General features: G+C 35.2%; 1 protein-coding gene across 1 annotated transcript; it reads right to left on the bottom strand.

Moving 5' to 3' along the window:
• Positions 1–21,112: 21,112 nt before the first annotated feature.
• On the bottom strand, positions 21,113–22,263 carry LOC113308534 (protein DOG1-like 4). Its single transcript, XM_026556987.1, has one exon. The coding sequence runs from the start codon at positions 22,137–22,139 to the stop codon at positions 21,384–21,386; it is 756 nt and encodes a 251-aa protein (XP_026412772.1). The 5' UTR covers positions 22,140–22,263; the 3' UTR covers positions 21,113–21,383.
• Positions 22,264–22,529: the final 266 nt, after the last annotated feature.

Genomic DNA, 22,529 nt, shown 5'->3' with positions numbered 1-22,529 from the left:
CAGAAAGCTCTTCCACAGTTCCATTTCCAAATCAACCGACTGTGCATCTGTGCTTATGATTTGTAAAGGAAATTGGTTCAGGAAGCTCTTTCTCGTGATTCTTCTGGTGCTGTTCAATCCAACTTCTCTTTGATTACTCCTACTTCTGGTGTCTTCCAAGTTTGATTTCTTTTTGAAACTTTGTAGATCTGGGTTTTGTTTCAGATTCCTTTAATTTTTTTTACTAGAAATGGAGATTTGGGGGTTTTGAATCTGCTATTGAAATTACTGATTAAGTTTTTTTTTTTTAATTTTTTGTTTTGTTTGATTTTTGTACCTTTATTCTTGATTTACAGGGATCTCTGCAAGTAGTTTGGTTGTGATTGTTGTCATGTTCATGTTTATGTGATTGTTGTCATGTTTATGATTTTAATTATGATATTAGGGTTTGTAAAATTGAAAAAAATTGGGGATTTCAAATTAAGGTCATTTAGGTTGATTTACACAGTGGGTTTTGCTTAAATGTATGGTTTAAATTAAATGTATGGTTTATCACATTGCAGACTTGCCTTTTGACAATGCGAGGAGGATCCAGTTCAACACCTACTGCCTTTGTTTCTTCTAATAAGCATCCACCTCGACCTCCACCTAATGCAAGTTTAGATGGAGGTGCAAATTCAGCTGGAGGTGCAAGTGCTGCTAAAGATGCTAGTGTTGCTGGAGAGCTAGTGCAGATGGAGATGCAACTGAAGATGTCATAAAAGTGACAGAAACACATAGCAATAAGCGTAAAACCCCTGAAGATGCAACTGAAGATGACACAGAAGTGAGTCAAGTGATAGAACCAAAGGGAAAGAAACGTTCTGATGTGTGGAACCACTTTGATATGGACCCCAAGCCTTCGAAATATGCAAAATGTCGCCACTGTAAGACAAAGATTGCAGCTCAGGGTACCAAGTATGGGACAGGTGGTATGAATAATCATTTGAAGATATGTAAAAAGAAGCCCAAGGAGGAAAAAGGACAGCAAACTCTTGATTTTCAACCGGCTAGGCTAGGAGAAGAAGGAAAATTGGTTGCGGCAACTTTTAATCAAGATGCATGTACAAAGGCAGTGATTTTATTTGTGATTTTAGATGAGCATCCGTTTAGAGTGGTTGAAGGAGAAGGGTTCAAGGAACTTTGTAGGGTACTTGAATCCAGATTCAAGATCCCTTCTCGTATGACCATTTCGCGGGGTGTATTAAATTTGTACGAAGCTGAAAAGGAGAAGATGAAGAACTACTTCAAGGAAAACAATGTGAGAGTTTGTCTCACCACTGACACATGGACCTCAAATTCCCAAAATAAAAGCTACATGGTTGTAACTGCGCATTTTATTGATAAAGATTGGAAGCTGCACAAACTGGTAATCAACTTTTTCCAAATTTTAGGTCATTCAGGTGAGGTAATTGGGAAGATGTTAGAGGAATGTTTGTTAGATTGGGAACTTCCTGGGATTTTTACTATTACGCTTGACAATGTTAGTGCTAATGATTTAGCTATTGATTATCTAAGGGAGGATGGTCATTTAAAGGAGCAAGTGATTAGTTCAAATAGTGTACTGAATACTAAGTTTATGCAAGTTAGATGTGCTGCTCATGTGCTTGGACTTATTGTGAATGCTGGCTTGGGAGAGTATCACATGGCTATTAAGAGAGTAAGGGCAGTGGTGAAGCATGTGATGAGTTCTCCTGCTAGGTTGAGTAAGTTTATGGATTGTGCTAAACAAGAAAAGATAGATTGCAGAAAAGGTTTAGTTTTAGATGTGGACACAAGATGGAATTCCACTTACATGATGTTGGAAGCTTCTTGTAGATATCAGAAAGATTTTGAAAGGCTAGCACGGGAAGATAAGGATTTCAAAAAGAAGTTTTGTTTCAACGAAAGATCCATCCCTCCTGTATTTTCTACTTCTACCGGTGCTAGTGATGATGTTGACATGGAAGAAGCTTGTACTATTGCTCATAACAAAGGCAAGAAGAAGGCCCCTCCTCCGCATCCTATACATGCTCCATATATGGAAGATTGGGCCAATGCAAGATCATTTGGAAATTTTTTAAAGGTATTCTATGATTTGACTGTCAAGTTTTCTTACTGTACTCGTGTTACTTCACATGAGTTCTTGTTTAACGTAAGTGTCATTCATAGAACAATGAACACATGGGTAAGAAGTTCAGATCCATTTCTATCTGGTATGGGGATTAAAATGCTAGACAATTTTAATAAGTATTGGGGAGAATATGAGAAAATGAACACTCTCATGTTCATTGCTGTTTTGCTTGATCCACGTGAGAAAATGAAAGGTTTAAATTTTATTCTTGATACTTTAGATATCACGGGTCCGTCATTACGTAAACACTTATCGACTTATGTGAAAACTGATTTTCAAGAACTTTTCGAAGAGTACAAGTGTCTCTATGCAAATGATGAAAACATGTCTACCGCCACAAGTGATTGTAATAATGTTACTCAATCTTCTGGGGTTACTGATGATGAAGATTCTGCGTATGTTAGTCTAATAGCAGAGAGAGCAAGACAAGATGAGGAGGATGACAATGTTGAGGGGAAAACTGAGTTGGAGTTATATTTAGAGGAGAAACGTGAACCGAGAATTAGCCCTACCGGTGTTCAGTTTAAAATTTAGGTTGGTGGAGGACTAATAGTACAAGGTATCCTGTATTATCACACATGGCGAGAGATATACTAGCCATACCAGTCTCTTATGTTGCCTCGGAATCTGCCTTTAGTACAGGAAGGCGAGTTATTGATTCATATCGAAGTTCACTGCTGCCTAAGACAGTTGAGGCGTTGATTTGCACGCAAAGCTGGTTACGGACACCGGTTGATCTTGATCCAAACACCTTAGGAACTGATGATGCTGAAGATGTTTCAGGTATTTTCTCTACTCACTTTTTTAAAATTCTGATTTGTTATTTTCTCTACTCACTGTTTGTCACTTATTGATGTAATTTCTTGCAGAATTTTTAGGTTCTCTTGCAACTCATAAGTTCATCCGCATTGACATAGATGATGAAGAAGAAGAAGATTCAACTTTGTTATCGTGAAGTTGATTATAAATGATTTAACGGGTTAGCGGTAAGTTTCTCTAGTTTGTAGTTTTAGCAGTTGATATTTTTTTTAGAATAAAACTTAGATTTGTTTAAGCATATGCATAGCCAAGTTGAAACAATGAACTGCATAGCTAGTTATGCAGATTTTTATGGTACTAGTTATTGTAACTTAGATTTGTTTAAGCATATGCATAGCCAAGTTGGGTTTTGTTGCTTTACTTTAAAGCTGCAAAGGTTACTTGTTTCTTTCTTCCTTTGTTGAGTCCTTCACAAAATTTACTATCTATTCTTTTTTGTCAAACCTACTTTTGCTTTAGTTTGGGAAACTTTTCTTTGAAGATTAAACTGTTTTTCAGTTTAATCTTCCTTACATTATCTTGGTACTAGTGTGAAATTTGAGACTAATTAGAGAGGGGGATTCGAGTTTTGGATCTTGGTACTTTACTTTACTTAGTTTCATTGGTTGAGGTGATAATGTAACATTCACATTAGAAATGCATATTCCAGTAAAAGGATCATCCTCAATTCCCGCTAAACGAATGCTTATTATTTAGTGCTTCTCTACCATAGCGGTTGCTAATCTTGATGTTCTTAGTTACATTGTCATTATGTACCATTGCACTAATCATGATTGAGAAATTCATATTTAACTCGAGTTTTTGTACGTGCAGGTTACCATTACAACCTCCTGTGGAATACCCAATTTCTACACATGCAAAGTGTATTCACTGTAACAAACTATTTCCTGTCGACCCTTTTAGGAATGACATCTCTATGTTGATTTTCCATCTAAAGATGTGTAGTCAGTTATGATTATGATTTTTTGATTTTTTTTCGTTTTTGTTATTAAGGAGAAACTAGACTCTTTAAAATTTAATGTTTCTATCAATATGTATTGGAAGTTGGAATATTTGATGTATTTGAAACTTGAGTGACAGGTTCAGAAAAATTTTCCCGTCATTTTTCTGAGACTGACAGATATAAAAAATTTCAGTGACTTAGCTGGTTAACCAAAAACCGAATGGTTTTATACAAAACCGAGTTGGAACCGAACCGAGCAAAACCGAACTACATTAATGGTTTCATTGGTTTTCATTATTGGAAACCGAGTAGTTCAGTTTCGGTTTAATTTTTCCAAAAACCGATGAACACCGAACCCATGTGCAGCCCTAGTTAAGGGGCACCTCAGTTGGACACCTGCTATTCGCATCCCAGTTCAGGATAGGAGGACACCCTTCCTTCTTCTCAAATTCAAATAAACTTTTTGGCGGGAAAATATTTTTACTCTCTGGCAGATTTTCAATCAACAAAATGAAGGTGTTATAGGGAGATTAAATCGCTAAAAATTTGTGGTATTGTTACTGGGACATTTAGAAATCTATTTCAAGTGTTGTGGTCGATTAAATTTGGCTAGAATTAGCTAGGGAAGCCACGAACTGGAAACAGGGGAGAACGTGCAGAGAAGAATTATTCACGGGATTTCTTGTGTTTGCGTATGGCTGAGATGATCTGGGAGAGTTATAACTATTGTTTGATGCGTATAAAGTCTAAACAAGGGAAGAATCAGAGCTGGAAACGCGTGGAGAAAGAAAATATCTCAAAATATTCTCTCTTCACTGCCCGAGTAAAGAAGAATTATTTGGAGTTATTGTGAGGGATTTCAGCGTGCATGTGAGTATATAAAGTCTCCTTGGGTCGACTACCAGGGGTGTCGAGAGTCTGGGGGGCTGAGGGGAGCCAGAGAAGAAGAAATTCGAGTTTTCCCAAACTCGATTTCTGCTGCTGCTGCTGCTGATGAACATGAAGAACACGAAGAACGGACCTGCAACAGCAGTCGTTTTTCTACAGTAGTAACGACTAACATCTGTGGGTCGTAATCAGGCAGTCTTATTCTCCACAACGTTTGCGACATCTCTTCAACAGTCTTATTTTGTCACTGAGGGTCGTAGTTCTCTGGTTTTATTGTATTTCTCATATTCTCATCATTTGTAAACCATTTTTGAGCCATAATAAATTATTTTGAGAGCATTTTTACTATGATGAGTTAAACCCCAACATTGGGACGACGGAGGAGGCCGAGCTTCATACATGGGTAATTTTATTAATTCTTTTTAAGGCTTTTGCATTAAAAATTAATTGAAATATGATTTGATTAAATTGGGTGTTATTTGATTAGATGGGTCATGCTTAGCTTAGGTGATTCGATGTTCCATGCTTAACATTTACAATCAATGTTTTGAGAATCTACTTTGGCAAAATAAGAGTCCATATATGTTTTGAGCGATTATTTTTGAGAATAAATCATTGAGCCCTATGTTATGAAGATTGGCCGAATGATTAGTCCCAGTACCTCTCACCATTGTTAATATTTTATTGTATATATTTATTTTTGTATTAAGTATAAAAAAATTATCCTTCACAAATCCGAGAGTTTGAATCTCATTACTACAACCCACAAAAAATCATTAATCACCTGGAGCAGTATGTAAACGGGTATGCGTACTAAAATCCCTGGATTTTGATTTTAATGATGGTATGCACACTTGGTATGTGTACCATGAAGTCCAAACATCCCGAACTACTATTTTCAAACCTAAACATTTAAGAACCTTAAACACAGATCAAGTTAGTTAGAAATGAACGATAAGAAAGGTACGTGGATTATTATAAGTACTCTAAGAAAATAAATAAAAGCACAAATCTTTATCAAGTTTATAGACATACCTTTTTAGATGAATCCAATCGAATTCTACAGCCTTACCAAACATAATCTGTGCGCCCCAATCTTCGTTCTTTCCTCACCGTATACATAACAGGGCATTCCTTGGTGAGGATGCACTTACAACACAATCAAGTTTTGTTGAGGTGAAAAATATCTTGCTCACCACAAGTGACTGAAACAAACTTTTCCGGAACTATGGACTTTTCACCATCTATAGTTTTTGGATTATTTTGTTTCACTTTTGGATTATCATGAAAGATATCGCTTTTAGAACCTTTCACATCCCATCTTTCCAAAGAACTCTTTAAGTTCCAAAATCATGGATATTGCATTCTCAATAGTCATGAATTTTTTACTGGGATATCATTCCTATTCACACTCAAAGCATCATTGATTTTCTTTAGAACCCTCTTATGAATGCGTTTAGAAACAACCAGAACCTTCTTCTCGTTACTCTCTTCAAGATTTCTCGAAAGAGAATTGGATTGACTATTCTTTTGCAAGTTAGTCTTTCTCCAATTGGGAGCATCGGATCTTGTCTTTGTCTTTATGAAGTTATCATTTTGATAACCATTACGATTGTGAAAAGGATTCGTATGACGTTTATAGGAAAATTTAGGTTTATCACATCAATGATTCCTTTGCCTAAAGGTTGGAAAGTTACAACCTGTAATGTTAAGGAGATTAGCCTTAGCATATGATCTTGGTTTCACAACTTCTTGTGATGCCCAAACAAGAACATCATGAAGTTTCTCATTCCTTATATGAAAACGACCTCTCCTTTCCAGGTGACCTTTATTTCCGCAATAATGGCAAACATAAGGAATGTTCTTACCTCGATCTATATGTGCTGACTTTGGAGGTTGATATACATTGCTCTTTCGAACTTTAACTGCTGGTGAAGGTATTTCACTTTTGCCATCAGTGGAAACCTTTTGTTGATAAGGATCGCTAGCCTTGACAAATTTTACCTCTTTGCTAATACTTGGAGCATCTATTCCATTATATCCCAATCCTTGTGTATCACGATGATTTTTACTTGCTCCTAGCATAGTGGTTAATTTGCTTGAACTAGTATTGAACTTTTTCAAATCATCTTCCAACATATTGACTTTATCAAGAGCAGCAACTAAATCAGCCCCAAGGTGTTTTTCTCGAGCGAGATACGCGCCTTCTCTGTCATCAAAACTTGCTTGCTGGGAATTAATCCTTGCTTCAATTTCTGCAAGTTTCTCTTCTAACAAGAAGTATTTTTGATAAACACCATCACATTCAAGTGACTTTATACTTAGGTTTTCCTCGGTATCTTTGAGGATCGATTCGCAAGAGCGATTCCAACCATAAAGACCTTTGTAAGTCCTTTTCAATTTCTTGTTTTCTCGACAGAGAAGAGTCAGTAGAGGTGTGACATGAGAAGTTGTAATCTTATTCATTTTTAATGAATCCAAAAACTTAACATACTCTGAGACTTCCTCATCAACATCTCTATCAATATCTAGAATCACCTTCATCAGAAAGTTCATCCAACTGTTCTTCTAGGAGTGTTTCCCAATCAACAGTTTCTACATTCAGATAATGTTTAGATATTGACTTAGATGTGATAGTTCTCTCAGGTGGATTCAAGCTTTGAAAATCATATGGTAATTTCTGACCTGGTACGTTATTAGAGATAAACTCGTCCATAATAATCAGATTGCTACAAACACAGAATTGTGAGGTCTTAAACGTGTTTGCCTACTCTGATACCAATTGAAAAAGTGAGGGTCTAACAACCTCACCCAATATTTCTCTTAGCAATCTGTATGGACTAACTCCAATATACTTTTAAGAGAATCAACTAGACAGTCAGACTCAATCTTAATAAAAAGTATGTCAAAGAGTCATATATCAATTTCTCGATTCAATACTTACTCAAGCAAATAGAAATTTGCGATCATAATTGAATACAAGAGAAATTAACTTGAACGGTACCAAAGACCAAAGTTCAAGGATCACTCAATTTCAATCAACAACCAAAGGTCGGATTTACCAATTGATTGATTCAACCCACAACCTGTGATATTTCAATTATATAACAAAATATAATGCGGAAAAGAAATAACACAGACACCAAAAGTTTTTTTAACGAGGAAACCACAAATGTAGAAAAAACCCGGGACCTAGTCCATATTGAACACACACTATATTAAGCCGCTACAGACACTAGCCTACTACAAACTAACTTCGGTCTGGACTGTAGTTGAACCCCAATCAATCTCACACTGATCCAAGGTACAGTTGCGCTCCTTACGTCTCTGATCCCAGCAGGGTACTACACACTTGATTCCCTTAGATGATCTCACCCACAACTAAGAGTTGCTACAACCCAAAGTCGAAGACTTTAATAAACAAATATGTATCACACAGAAAAGTCTACAGGAATAGATAAATCTGTCTCCCACAGAAATACCTACGAGTTTTGTTCTGTCTTTTGATAAATCAAGGTGAACCAGAACCAATTGATGTACCAGACTTATATTCCCGAAGAACAACCTAGAAATATCAATCACCTCACAATAATCTTAATCGACTAGCAAAAAAAGATATTGTGGAATCACAAACGATGAAACGAAGATGTTTGTGACTACTTTTCTATCTTGCCTATCGGAGAAATTAATCTCAATACAGTCTTACGATTGCACTCAATCATGATAGAAACCGCAAGATCAGATAAGGCAACTACAAAGAAAATAGTTTGGTCTGGATTCACAATAATGAAGTCTTCAAGTCGTTAACCTACAGGGTCTCAGTAGAAACCTAAGTTAAAGGAGAATCGAATCTAGCTTATACAACTAGTATCACACATGAAGTGTGGGTATTAGTTTTCCCAGTTACTAGAGTTCTCCTTTATATACTCTCCAAATCAGGGTTTGCAATCAATGCTACCTTGGTAACAAAGAATTCAATAATCACCGTTAGATGAAAACCTGATTAGATTCAAGATAATATCTTTCAACCGTTATATCGAACTTAGATTGTTATACAAAAATGAAATGCACGTTCATTTAGGTTTGTGTAACCGTACCTAAACGTGTACAACTAGTTGGTTCAACAGTAGTTAACCAAATGGTTAGCCATATGAGCCTTATTCATCTTCACCATAACTAGTTCAAATGACTCAAAAGAACTAGTTAGAGAGTTGTTCAATTTCTTAAATCTCATATAAGTATATAAGGCATAATCGAAACAAAAACGATTTTGATTCACTCGAATCAATTCATGAACATTATAGCCACGGTTTGCAAATATGCATTCCTTAGTTTATATAAGTTTTAGTTCAAGAATAAACCGTTTTTAGAAGATAACCCACTCAAGTATGCATACCGGTACGCATACTTAAGTACCCGGTTTGAGTTTGTTTCAGTTCATAAACTCCAGCAGAAATTCACGGGATGTGAACTTCCGGCAGTCCGCGTACGGGTACGCGGACTTTGCTTCTGGACATCCTGAATCAGTAAAGTATGCATACTTTAGTTCAAGGATTTTGAAATTACACAAGTATGAGTTCACATACAATGTTTATATCCGTTCAAGGTTATATATTCTAAACTCTCATTTCAATCATTGAAACATTCTTAGAGGATGTTAAATAGAGGTTATTCAACACTATTTTTCATCAAAGCGATTTTCAAGATATTGAAATAATCAACATGACTTTCGTCACTTGTAAAGATGAACTTGGCCAAAGCGAAAGCTTACCAACACATATTTCGAGAAATAGATAAGCGAGATAAACTCGGCTCAAAATAGCAAATGTGTATAATCGAAGTCTATATAGCAATACGACTTTTGTCTCAAGATAGGAGATATAGTAGATAGACTTTTGAGTGATAGATAAGTTCAAGTCTCCACATACCTTTTAGTCGATGAAGATCCACTAGTTCCTTGAGTAGTTCTTCGTCTTTGCATGATGAACGCCGTGGAGTCTAGAGCTCAACTACACTTTCTATCCTAGTCCGAGACTTAGCTATAAGTATACTAGAAATCAAGACTTATAGTTTTGGAAACTAAACTTGACAAACAAGCTTGAGATAGCAACGCTTGCGATTTCGACCGAGCAGTGCTTTAACACTTGTTATGTCAGCTCTTATTTGTGATTATCAAGGAGCATTCATTCATGACAAACAAATAATGGATGGGGTTTTGATTGCTAATGAGTGTGTGGATAGAAAAAAAAAAGGAGAAAAAACCTGGTATTATATGTAAATTAAATAGATATGAAAAAGGCTTTCGACAATGTAAATTGGCAAGCACTTTTTACAATTTTAAATAATCATGGTTTTGGAGATAAATGGGTTTCTTGGATAAATGAGTGTGTAACTTTTTCTCATATGTCAGTTCTAGTGAATAAAGGTTCAACTAAGAAATTTAAACCATATAGGGGGTTTAAGACAAGGCGATGCTTTATCTTCATACATATTTCTTCTGGTGGTAATCTTCTCTAAAATGATTAAAGATGCGGTAAGAATTGCAGATGATGGAACTATGATATCTCATTTACAGTTTGCTGATGATACAATAATTTTCATTGATTCAAAGGTGTAAAAGGTCAGGAAAATTCTAAATATTCTATATATGTTTGAAGCTCTTACTGGAATGAAGCTCAATTAGAGATAAACACAATTGTTGGTGTTGGATCAAATGAAGTAATTGTAGAATTGGCTAAGGAGCTTGGTTCTGAATCCTTGCCAATAAACTATGGAATTCCCATTGCTGCTCATTAAAGGAACTCCTAAGTTTTGGATGTGGTAATTGAGATGATGGAATTAAAGTTGGCAACTTTGAAAAATTTTTTTTTCCAAAAGAAGATAAATTTTTTTTGACTAGGAGTTGCTTAGATAGCTTGTCGGTTTATTTTTTGTCATCATTTCACTTACCTATTAGTTTTGAGAAAAGAACGATGAAACTGATGAGAAATTTCTTATGGGGTGTTGCAGACGGTAAGAAGAAGAAGATGGCTTGGTATAAAATTTGGATTCCAAAACGGTATGGTGGTTTGTGTGTGAGGAGTCTTAGGAAAGTAAATCAAGAACTGTGTTAGCAAAATAGGTTTGGAGATACACAAGAAGTAATAATGGGCTGTGGAGAAAGATTTTTCACCTAATTAAGTCTAAAGACAATAATTGAATTCTTATGGCAAGTACAGATAGTACCTCCCACTATAGAATTCTTTGGAAAAATGTGGTGAATGTGATTCTAGAGATCCAAGAGTTTCTTCATTTTCAGTTGAGAATAGTTGGTCCATTAGATTCTGGATATACAAATGGGTTGATATAGGTTATTTAAAGGATATTTTCCCAGTAGTATTCAAAGCTTGCAGAAACACACAAGCTATTGTGGCAGATTCAATAGTAAATAGTTGGTTTTGCAACTTCAAACATTAAATTAATGTTAATGGAAAGCTGGAATGTGATTTACTGAGAAGAGATTTGGATTGTGCTCCAACTTTAATGGAGAAGAAGATGAACTACAGATGATATATGAATTAAGTACAAAAAAAATGCTATGAAGGGCTTGTTGGAAGCCTTCCTCAGTGCGACTTTCAAAACTCTCTTTGAAAAAAGAACATCCCACTGAATCAAGGTAAGCTTTATGCTATGGGCAGCATTTCATAATTGACTTCCAACAAGAAATGTGTTAAGGAGCAGAGGTGTTAATATTGCAAACGACGAGTGTTTTCTGTAACAATGAAGTGAAGGATGCTGATCATCTATTGTTACATTGCACTAATTCTTTTGAAATGTGGGATCAGTTTATCAAGGCATTAAATAATTCCTTCCCCCACCCGCAACTATCTTCCATTTCTTTGAAGCTTGGGAGTGGAATGTGTTAAAAGGAAAAGGAAGAGAAGTTTGGAATATCTTTCACTATGCTGTTATTTAGACTCTTTGGAAAGAAAAAAATGATTGAATCTTATGGTACAAGACATAAATATTCTGCTAAGATTGTCATTTTAGTTAAATAAACTATTTTTTACAAAGTTGTGATTTAGAGACTTTTTAGTTTGTAGATTTTAATCTAATCTTGTACAACTGGGATTCTATTTTTCTCATGTAATAAATCTTAGCTCTTGATGTATTTTGTCTATGCCCTTTCTTCTTTAATATAAGCTCCGTTTGGGATTTTTTTTTTTTTCCTATCAAAAGCATTTTGTAACAAACCTGTAACGAACCTTTACCAGAAATTGTGTTTCGTAAATTTTTTTTGAAGTATTTTTGGAGAGAAGTATTTGCATTTTAGACCTATTTTTAAAAGATACTCGGCACTAGCTTTTAGAAGTTGGAAAAGCAGAAGTTATGGCCCCACATAGTTATTGATTAAATTGATTCTCTATTTTAACATTATTATTTTATTATAAAGAAAAATTTTACCCTACAATATTGTACACTTATCATTAAGTTTCTAACTTTTATTTTGTTCCTCTATTTTTTATTTTTTCATTTTTACTTTTGAAATAATAAATAATAATACAATAATGATTACAATAAAAATATTTTTTTAAGCAAATCATAATTGTAAGTTCTTTATTACTGCCTCCGTTCAAATAGATAGGCTTGATTTCCTAATTTATGTATATCAAAAAGATAGGATGATTTTCTTTAATGGAAAGTCAAATATTGCAACTTTACTACTTTACGTATATTGGGGACCACATATCTATCTATAATACAAAACATAAGAGGTTTTTGAGCTTGTACAGTTGGATAACATTTTGAGAGACAAACGTTGCATCCGATCATTCCAGTCTCATCCCAGCCAAAGACATCAGACTGTCGTCGTTTTTGTAACCCCACTCATTATGAATCTAGATTTATCAATCTTTAATTTGTGCATCGCCTTTTAACTCAAGAGATTCAAAAAAACATTAAATGAAATCATAATATATCATATATGTATTAATTGGATTTAGTGGTGACAAGGTGAATCTAATGGGAAATGAGATTTATTTATTTTTATTCATAACTCATAAGTGAGATATGCATACATACTTTTACTCAAATGATTTTGGGTTGGTTTTTGGATAATGTGTATGAATAATTTTACAATGTATTTATAGACAATAGTTTCGCTTATAACAAAATAGAAAACTATCTTGCAAAAGGAACACGATTGAAAGTCCGGAAAAAAATAAAAACTACACGAGTCAGATATAATATTAAAGCAGTGTCTTTACGACACATGTTATCTCTAGATATTTATTAGAACTCTATATTAACCTCATGCCATGCCGTTACGACACGGGTTATTTCTAGTCTCTTAAGAAATTGGTAGACCATTTCTCTCTTCTTTTTTTCTCTTTAAAATATCAAGGGGACCACTTTTTCTTCAAGGATAACTTTGCAGAAAACTTGAAAAAGTGGCGCAAATAATTAGTTTTCTTATTTTTTGTGCAAAATCAAACAAGCTTATCTTTTTGAAATGCAAAGAGTAATTGATAAAAATAATTATAAAAAATATATAAAAAAACATTACTTGTGTTTTATTAAATATATTAGAATTGAAATTTACTATAATTATAGTGTATTTAAAATTAACTATAATTTACTATAATTTATAATTATAGTGTATTTGAAGAGCAATCTGTTTGGTTAGAGAGAAATGCAAGGGTGTTCAATGGTAAATACAACTCTGTGGAGAATTTGAAGAACAATGTGAAATCTTTCATCTACAATTGGTGTGTGGGTACTAGCATATTTGAAGGCATCACTTTGGACAAGATTTTATATAACTGGGAAGCTGTAATTCACTAGTCTGTTCCAGACTTGTTTCTTCTTTTGATTTTTATTGGTTTCTTGTTGGATGTAACAACTTTTTAAGCTGACACTGTACTTTTTTTTCTTCTCACCTTCATTACTTACTTAGTGATGAGTGGTCTTTTTAATAAATTTTTCCCTTCTTGAGTCAAAATAAATAAATAGTGTATTTAAAATTAATTTATGCTTGAAAATAAATTTAAAATATTTTTTAAAACATGTCTATTTTTGTCATTAACTACATCACCAGCACTTTAAAATATCAATTTACCAAACAAAATTTACAATTTGTTAATTTCATAATGCCTTTTAAATTATAGTGTACAAAACGTTATGCCGCTTTATTTTCACAGCACAACACAACAAAGTACAAGGTTAAGATTGAAGAATAACTTGAGATTGACAGTTAGGGTTTTGAAATTGATGATTTGAAGTGGTTGATGAAACTAGGGTTTGAACATGTTAATAAGAAGGTGATGGTATTGCTGATGGTGTGTTGTTTCCGGTCCTGATTAAATTCAGAAGAAGACGGTAGGTTCAATTTAGGGTTTTTGTTATTTAAATTTATTTTACACAAATGAGTATGAACTTTAGGAATCTTATATGGGTGGTTGAAGTCGAATTGTTTACGGATGTGGTCAAGGACTAGAACTGCATATATGAAGGTGACTGAGTTATGGTGGTGTTTAATTGAATATGATGGTGGAATGGCTTTAACTGTGAAGAGATGAAGTTGCAACTTAGAACAAGAGCTGGTCTCAAGATTTGAGTCAGGGTGTATGGGTATGTAGTTGGGTTGTTCAACTGACATGGATAGTAGTATTGATGTTGTTGCAGGTGGTGATAAAACTAATTGTGTTGGGGAAGCTGATGATAATGAACTTTAAGTACATAGTTGTTGGAGTACTAAGTGGATGTTACAGGTGGATGTAAACTGAAGTGAAAGTGGTAATGATTTGGTAAGTACAAGGAGGAGGAAAGGGATATCAATGTTGAGTCTTGAATGGATTGAAGTTCTTTTAGATGAATGTTAGGATTTTGCAGAGATGTTAAAATGAAATTCAACATGGATGAATGTTTTGTTGAGTTGAGTAGTAATGGTATTGATCTGGTGGTGTTAGAGTAAACTGTATTTGGTGGTATAAATGATGATGAAGTTTGAAGAATGACTTGTGCAACTGTGGTGCGAGTCTTGAGTTAGAATGGTGGGATGGAATGATGAACATAAAGAAACTGTTCTACTGAACATTCAAGATGAAGTATTGTGTGATAGTTGAGTTCTTGGAGGTGTGAGATGAAATGATCATGTTCGTACATGACTGAATTGTAAGAATGAAAGTTAGATGAACATTATGAGTTGAATTTTCACAGTGAAAGCTGGAAACTTTTGTCGCAGGTAAGTTTAGCTTATTGAATTGATATTAATTATAGATAAACCCTGGTTGAGATAATAAATAAGTTGATGTTGATTTGGCAATGGAAAGAATGATGATATGATGCACCATTCTGGTGCATTAGAACACCATGGCTTGCGCAACGGTTTAGAACTGAACACTGACTGACTCAATGATTTTTCTGACTCAGTTTATCTGACTGAGTCAACCCAGTAGACCAGTTCTGAATCAACGATTCACTAAGTTGACCCTTTTTACCAGGACCTGACTGTTGACCTTGACCTTGACATGAACGTTGACCGTTAGTTGTTCGATTCCTGAATTGACCTTCCGGCGACTTTCGAGCCAGTTTCCGGTTACATTGCCAATCTCTTCAATGACCAATTGGGTATAGAACTATCACAACAGAAAAATACTTTTATAAAAGTCACACCAATATCAAACTCACCCAACACAACACAACAACGCACAACACATCACAACAAAAAAACACTTTTTAAAAGTCACAACAATATCAAACTCACCTATAACCTTTTTCATTCGAAGAAAAAAAGTATCTCGATATCAGTAATAACGTGTTTGGATGCATACTTAGAAATTACTTTTTGACATCTAGAAGTCAAAAGATAAGAAGTCAATTTGGATTTAGAACTTTAAAACGGCTTTTAACAATCGACAAGTTAACTTTTTGTGAAGCGAAATAATTCTGTTTCGGACTTATGCTTCTGGACAAACAGAATTCCAATGGCGGAGCCATAAAATTTTAAGAATGGGGGCTAAAAAAATATGTAGATATATTGGGACTGATATGGACCAAATCCAAAATATCTTGTAGACTAAACACTTTATAAGGGATAAAATGAAGGCTGTTTTCATGGTTTGTGAAAACTTTGGGGGCTAGGCCCAGGATTAGTCAACCCCTGGTTCCGCCATTGTAGAAATCAGAAGAAAAAGGAGGAGAAGTCAGAAACAAGATTTGCACCCAACCACGGTATAAGTCTTTTTTTCTCGAGTCAAGTACCAGCTTATGGTGCCATAGTGAGTTATAAAGAGGTACGTCCTCCAGCCAACCTATAGCAGTCACCAGCGTCCGGCGTACGTAAGCAAAGCAGAGTTAGCATACTGCGTGTGAGTTTTTCTTAGGATAACAACTGAATCAATGTATTCCAAATTTTTATGTGGCTGAGAATCTAGTACGATGATGTAGCTGCTTCCAGTAACAAGGCAAGTACAATGTATGAGTGTCACGAGTACTCACTGTGCCGCATCCAATGCTGGGAAATATCTTTAATTTGTTACCGCCTTTTAAGGGATTTTGGACAGGCTAAACTACAAAAACACCAATGGCCTGGCACGTCCTCCTGTGTCTTATTTGATGAGTCTTGACTACTAAACCTGCTGCTGTCTCTCTGCATATTTTCTTTCCTTGTAGTACCTCTCTTTCTTTAGCTCTGTATTTCGGCCAAAATCTGACAAATTTTAGGTGGATCAAAATACTAACCAGACAATTTTCTTCTGAAAACCAAACGAATCACATATGCATGTGGAATCAAATAGCTCTTTCTTTCCATAACTACGATGCTAATGAGATGTGGAAGAACCAATGCGAGATTTTCATCCTTCAGTCCATCGTTTATACATGTCTGGAGAAGGAGAAGGGACCGAGAATTGAAACGGAAAATATAAAGCAGTAGGAGAACCGAAAAAGTTGTAGCATGTTCGATGATTAGCGCAAATGAGAAATGATAGTCCAGTGACAAGGTAATTCCATAAACCATTTCTCCAATATCAATTTCGTAACCAAATTAACATAACATAGGCACTTATGACATGCCCAGATCAAGAAAAAAAAGGCTTAAATTGGTATATCTATTAGAACGTGGATACGTTATCAAAGCACTTCAACCGTAGAAAAATTCGTGTTTTCGGATCCTTTTAAGACTTTGGGTTTCCATATTGACCTGCGTAGGAAGTGCCCATTTCATCTGAAGCTCGGCGGCCCTTAATTACCTTCAAGAGCCTCGTGTTAAGTAAACACAATGCTCAAATTTCCTCTAGGGTCCCACTGTTACCAAGTTAACCTATACCTTCTGGGTTTACCGTGATGTCACCCGAAGAAAAATTCTGGAAAGCACAGCCTAATGGAACCCCTGCAAGTCCCCATGGTAGGGCCTACAGGGCTACGACGCATCCTTATGAGGCCCCGCTAGTCTACGTGGTGGGGCCCACAGGAGAGATCCACAGTGTATGTAGCAAGTTCATACCTGGAAAAAAAAAACAAATTTAGCACTTGGGCGTCAAGCGGATTATGAGAAGCCGCCATTCCCGGTATGTAATAAAGGGTGAAAGTACCAATATTTCACCCCCTAAAATACCAACAAAATGGAAGGATAACCAACTGAATTGGACACTGCGCATCCGTCTCGAGTATGATTCTTCTTGGAAGCCATTCCCACAGCTTGCTTTCTCCCAAAGTACCCTAGCCAGTTGGAAGAAAAATGAAGAAGTTAACCACACTAGAACCATCCATCTTATGCTTAAAAAAAAATAAAGAACCATCCATCTTAAGGACCAACTGAACATATTTTGGTAAATGCCTAAAAACTACACACTGAACTCACCAGGGAAAATTTTGAGCTTGCATTCCATGTATAGTCACCACTGTGTGAGAGTCTTCTCCAGATATCAAACAAATAAACATGGTTAACAAACTATAATTTTAACTTCATTCGTTATTGAATGACTAGATTCCCATCTAATTAAAAGCGCGAACCACTTGGGTTAGGGCATTTCTTGACTTTTGGACATCCATATACCTAGAATCCCAATCACCATTTATGCTTGTTACACCTACCAGTGGCCAGAAAAAGAACCCAAACAGCAGGACAAAGAGCATGGTGAATTGTCCTTCGTTCAATCGGGTTGGAAGGGAAATTGATTGGCCATGAACAATTGGAAAACATACTTATCCAACATCAGTATATATAACCTCTTCGTGTATGGAGAAAAGATTACACCTCAATGATCCTGTTAGAATATATGGAGGTGGTCATGCTCAAAATGAAGTCAACGATCAAGGTAAAGTGATCAAGACTCAAGTCATACGTCAAAGGTCAAAATGAAGTAGTCGAGACTCAAGTTACTAGAGGATCGACGTAGATCAAGCAATACAGAAAATTGACAGAAATAGAGCTAAGTTTACGCGAATAGGAGATCTTGCGTAATTTAGCTTATTTTCTATAGAGGAAAGTATCTAATTAATGTCTTATATTTTCTATATTCTAATTAATTAGGATATGTTATAGTTAATTAAGATATACTCAAGAATAAAATAATATCTTGATTAATTAATTATTTACATATTCACTCTATAAATAAAGAGTGCCATTGTAATTGTAAATCATCCCAGTGACATCAAAACTGGTGATCAATAATATTTCTCCCTTCGGGTTTTTGTCCGTGGACGTAGGTCGAGTTGATCGAACCACGTTAAATCTCTGTCTCATGTCACGATTTCTCTTTGGTCCATGATCCCTCGATACTCATAATTTATTATGGTATCAGAGCAGGGAGATCCGCTCGAATCGCTTCCGCTACAAAATTAAAAATTTCGTTTTTCGCATATAAGCATCTTTTTTGTTTTGAGTTTGATGTTTATATGGTGCTTGATATTTTCACTGCTTCCCAGATTTCTTAGGGTTAGCATCTTAAATCACGGGGAAGTTCAAAACTTTATTTTCCCTGTTATCAGAATTGGGTATCAAACTTTTGAAGAGGATTTGTTTCAGTATTCACAGTTTGTTTACATCTAAACTAATCAATGCTCTTTCTGTTCTTAAGTCATCAAACAATAAAGACATGGTATAATGTTCACGTCTTTTTTTGCATATAAGATTCGTGGGTTCTATAATATTCATCTCCTATTTTCATACTTCTGGTCAATATCACGCCGGAAATCTTCATTTATTTTCGATAATATTCTTTCTATTTGTGGTGTTACAAATTATTCAAGCACACATTAATATTGTCTCTCATCTATAACCGTGACTAATGGGAATCCATTAAGTCAAATGAGTTATTTTTGGTATTTTTGGTTTTTACTGGTTGTCAAACCATTTTTTTTAATCTTTTGTTACTGGTTGTTATCAACCACGACTCTATCAATCTATCATGCTCTTGTCCCATATTTTTTTTTTGGGATATATTAAGGGTTGATTCATTAACTCACGATCCATTTATCTTGGGTTTCTTTAAAATCTTTCGAAATCAGTTTTCACTCACGAAAACTCATCTAATGTATCTACATTTTGATCATTATCCAGGATCTCCAAGATCTTACAATTCGCTGCTTGCTCTGATTTTATGAGCCAATATTCCTTAAATAAAATACGTATGTATCACGTCTCAATTCTTTCCATATTTTCTGAGAAATATTCATCCGATTCCGAAATATCATTCCATTTTCGAGAATATCTCATTTCTTATGAAAATATTCACCAATATCGTTTGGGATATATTTATCACAATTTAGAATCCATTAATCACTATATGGATCTAACACCAAGATCGAAATCGCTATCGTCTGGTCGATGATATAATATATCTCTTTTAGATCTTTATCCAAGATCTTATTTTAACATCAACAAAATATTAATCACTGTGTTCATCTTTACACTTTTTCAGAACCAATGATATTCAAATTCCACTGTTGGATATCCCTATGGATACGTTAATTATCTTGTTGTCAAATCAATTAAGTCGCATATTTGGCAATTGATTTTATTGGCAGATCGAAATCAATTATCTTTCTGTTTCACTGTCGAGAATTATGGTATCAGAGCGGGGAGATCCGCTCAAGTTGCTTCCACTTCCGCTTCAAAATTCAAATTTTATTTTTCACATCAATCAATGTTTTTCTTTTTGATTTCATGTTTGATGTCGTTACTCATAAAAATAATGTTGTCCATTGCTATTCTAGTGATTCTTTTCAGTTGAAGTGACGTAGATGATCAAATATACTTCTACGAGAACACTTTTTATCACTTTCTTCCAATTGTGATCAAGATATCGAAGAATTTATAGATAACACCTAATACGTGATTGAAGTTGTGTTCGTTAAGTCAGTATTCAAGATGAACACTTTGATTCTCTCCGTGTCCAACTTGCGGGGGTGGGGGTGGGGGTGTTAGAATATATCGAGGTGGTCAAGCTCAAGATGAAGTCAACGGTTAAGGTAAAGTGACCAGGACTCAAGTCATACGTCAAAAGTCAAAATAAAGTAGTCGAGACTCAAGCTACTAGAGGTTCGACGTAGATCAAGTAATACAGAAGATTGACAGAGATCGAGCTAAGTTTACGCGAATAGGAGATCTTGCGTAATTTAGCTTATTTTCTATAGAGGAAAGTATCTAATTAATTTACTATATTCTAATTAATTAGGATATGTTATAGTTAATTAAGATATACTCAAGAATAAGATAATATCTTGATTAATTAATTATTTACATATTCACTCTATAAATAAAGAGTGCCATTGTAATTGTAAATCATCCCAGTGACATCAAAATTAGTGATCAATAATATTTCTCTCTTCGGGTTTTTGTCCGTGGACGTAGGTCGAGTTGACCGAACCACGTTAAATCTCTGTCTGATGTCACGATTTCTCTTTGGTCCATGATCCCTCGGTACTCATAATGTATTAGATCCCACAAAAACTTAGTCGAGCGATTGCCCAGCACTACTAATCAGCATCCTATCACCACCCTGCATAAGAATGGTGATGACCCCATTCCGTACTACCTTACATATCCATATGAACCGATGGTTTTAAGGGGGTTTGAGATTTTATATGTAGGTACCCAAAAACAAATATAGCATGCAGAAAAGAGTGACAGAAAAAAGACCTTATAAATCACCTCATCATCCATAATTACGTCGCAATCTGGAGCTGCGCTTTACCGACCTCCAGTACTGCCAGCACTACCAGCTCAAACAGGAGAGATATCAAATTCTATGTGGCAACTTAATTGGTGATAATATCATAACCATCAAAACATAACATCAAGCATGAATTAACTGGTACAGATTAATAATCTTTTTCTTATTCCAGTTTAGCAATATCAATATATCACAATTTTCAGATTTCCACAAGTAGGAGTGCCATATAAGATATCTTGACCATTGATGTCAAAAGAAAAAGCTCACCAAAAAAGAAAAGAAAACCAAGCAGAGAAGCTTATATATAAAATATCAGCCTCACCGTCACTGACCGACTAATCCTAATTAAGCTAACCCTGAACCCTTGGAAAATCTAAAACCACTTTGGCGACAGCTATATATTCCTTTCCTTCAGCGGAAAATGTCAAAAACTCAATCAGCAAAATCAGTTTGTTCTCCGCCGTTCCATTTGCGAACCCCAAACACGAATCCTTACCTGAAGTTGAGTCGCAGCAGTTAAGAAACTTATTGCTTGAGCATGATTCAATACCTCGACTAGTTTTCTTGTTACCGTAACTCTCAAATAATCAGCAGCAACCACTACAGCTTCCATCGCTTCTTTCATGCTCTGAAATTCCGAATCTCTATCTAATGTTTCTCCATCAATTAATCTTCCTCCTCGTCTCGCTAAATCAACTAATCCCGGCGATACTACTCGTTCTTGGATCGATGCCATTTCTTGATTTAATTCTCTTTCCGCCACTTTAGTCTCCGTATCTATTCTCTTTACTCTACTCCACTGATCCTCAGACAAATTTTTAACCGCCTTATTCAAGATTCTTAGAAGTAGCCCTGGTTTGAATCCGGCGATCCATAGAAACGTACGTTCGTAAGTACTAAACCATGGCGGTGAGAATAACACGAACACATCTCTGCGCGATGCGGTAGATTTCGCTTCGTAGTATTGCTGATAGTGACCAAGAACTCTTGAGATTAAAGATTTTAATTCTTCTTCAGGAATTTCCTTAGAATTAGCATTTGCGTGCATTAGTTCATCCAAGTAACGCTGTTGTCTTTCCAACCATCCATCAAGAAACTGTTCAAATGAAATCTCGTCACTGTTTCCTTCTCTTCTTCTATTGTTATCCTCGTCTGACGAATTTTGCCGCTCCTGCTGTCTTTGTTGTTGATTATGAGACATTTTTCAATGATATTTTTTCTTCAGATCTGATGATTTTTAGTTTTTTTTGGATTTCTGAAATCGTAAACCCTAAACCCTAAGTGAATGTTCAGTGATTCATCAGATACATTCGAAAAGTTCAGGATTTTTTTGCTGCAATATAAGAAGAGGGGGGTTGAAGTAAGCAACAAAACGAGATATAGATGCGGTATGTTCCAGTTCCTTCTAGGGTTTTCCAGCTGGGATGTCTTTTTCCCATTTATTTTTTTTTCATTTTTTTTTGCGAATTTTTAAATTTTTGATCTTAATTTCAGCGAAAAATTTGTTTGGATTTTGTTTTTTTTAAGGATATTAAAGTATTTTCAGATGGTAATGTGTCGTGTCAATGAGAGACAAAGACAAAGAACCCTA

The sequence above is a fragment of the Papaver somniferum genome, chromosome 9, assembly GCF_003573695.1.
Source record: "Papaver somniferum cultivar HN1 chromosome 9, ASM357369v1, whole genome shotgun sequence".
NCBI lineage: Eukaryota > Viridiplantae > Streptophyta > Magnoliopsida > Ranunculales > Papaveraceae > Papaver > Papaver somniferum.
This window is presented reverse-complemented; position numbering and strand designations above follow the sequence as displayed.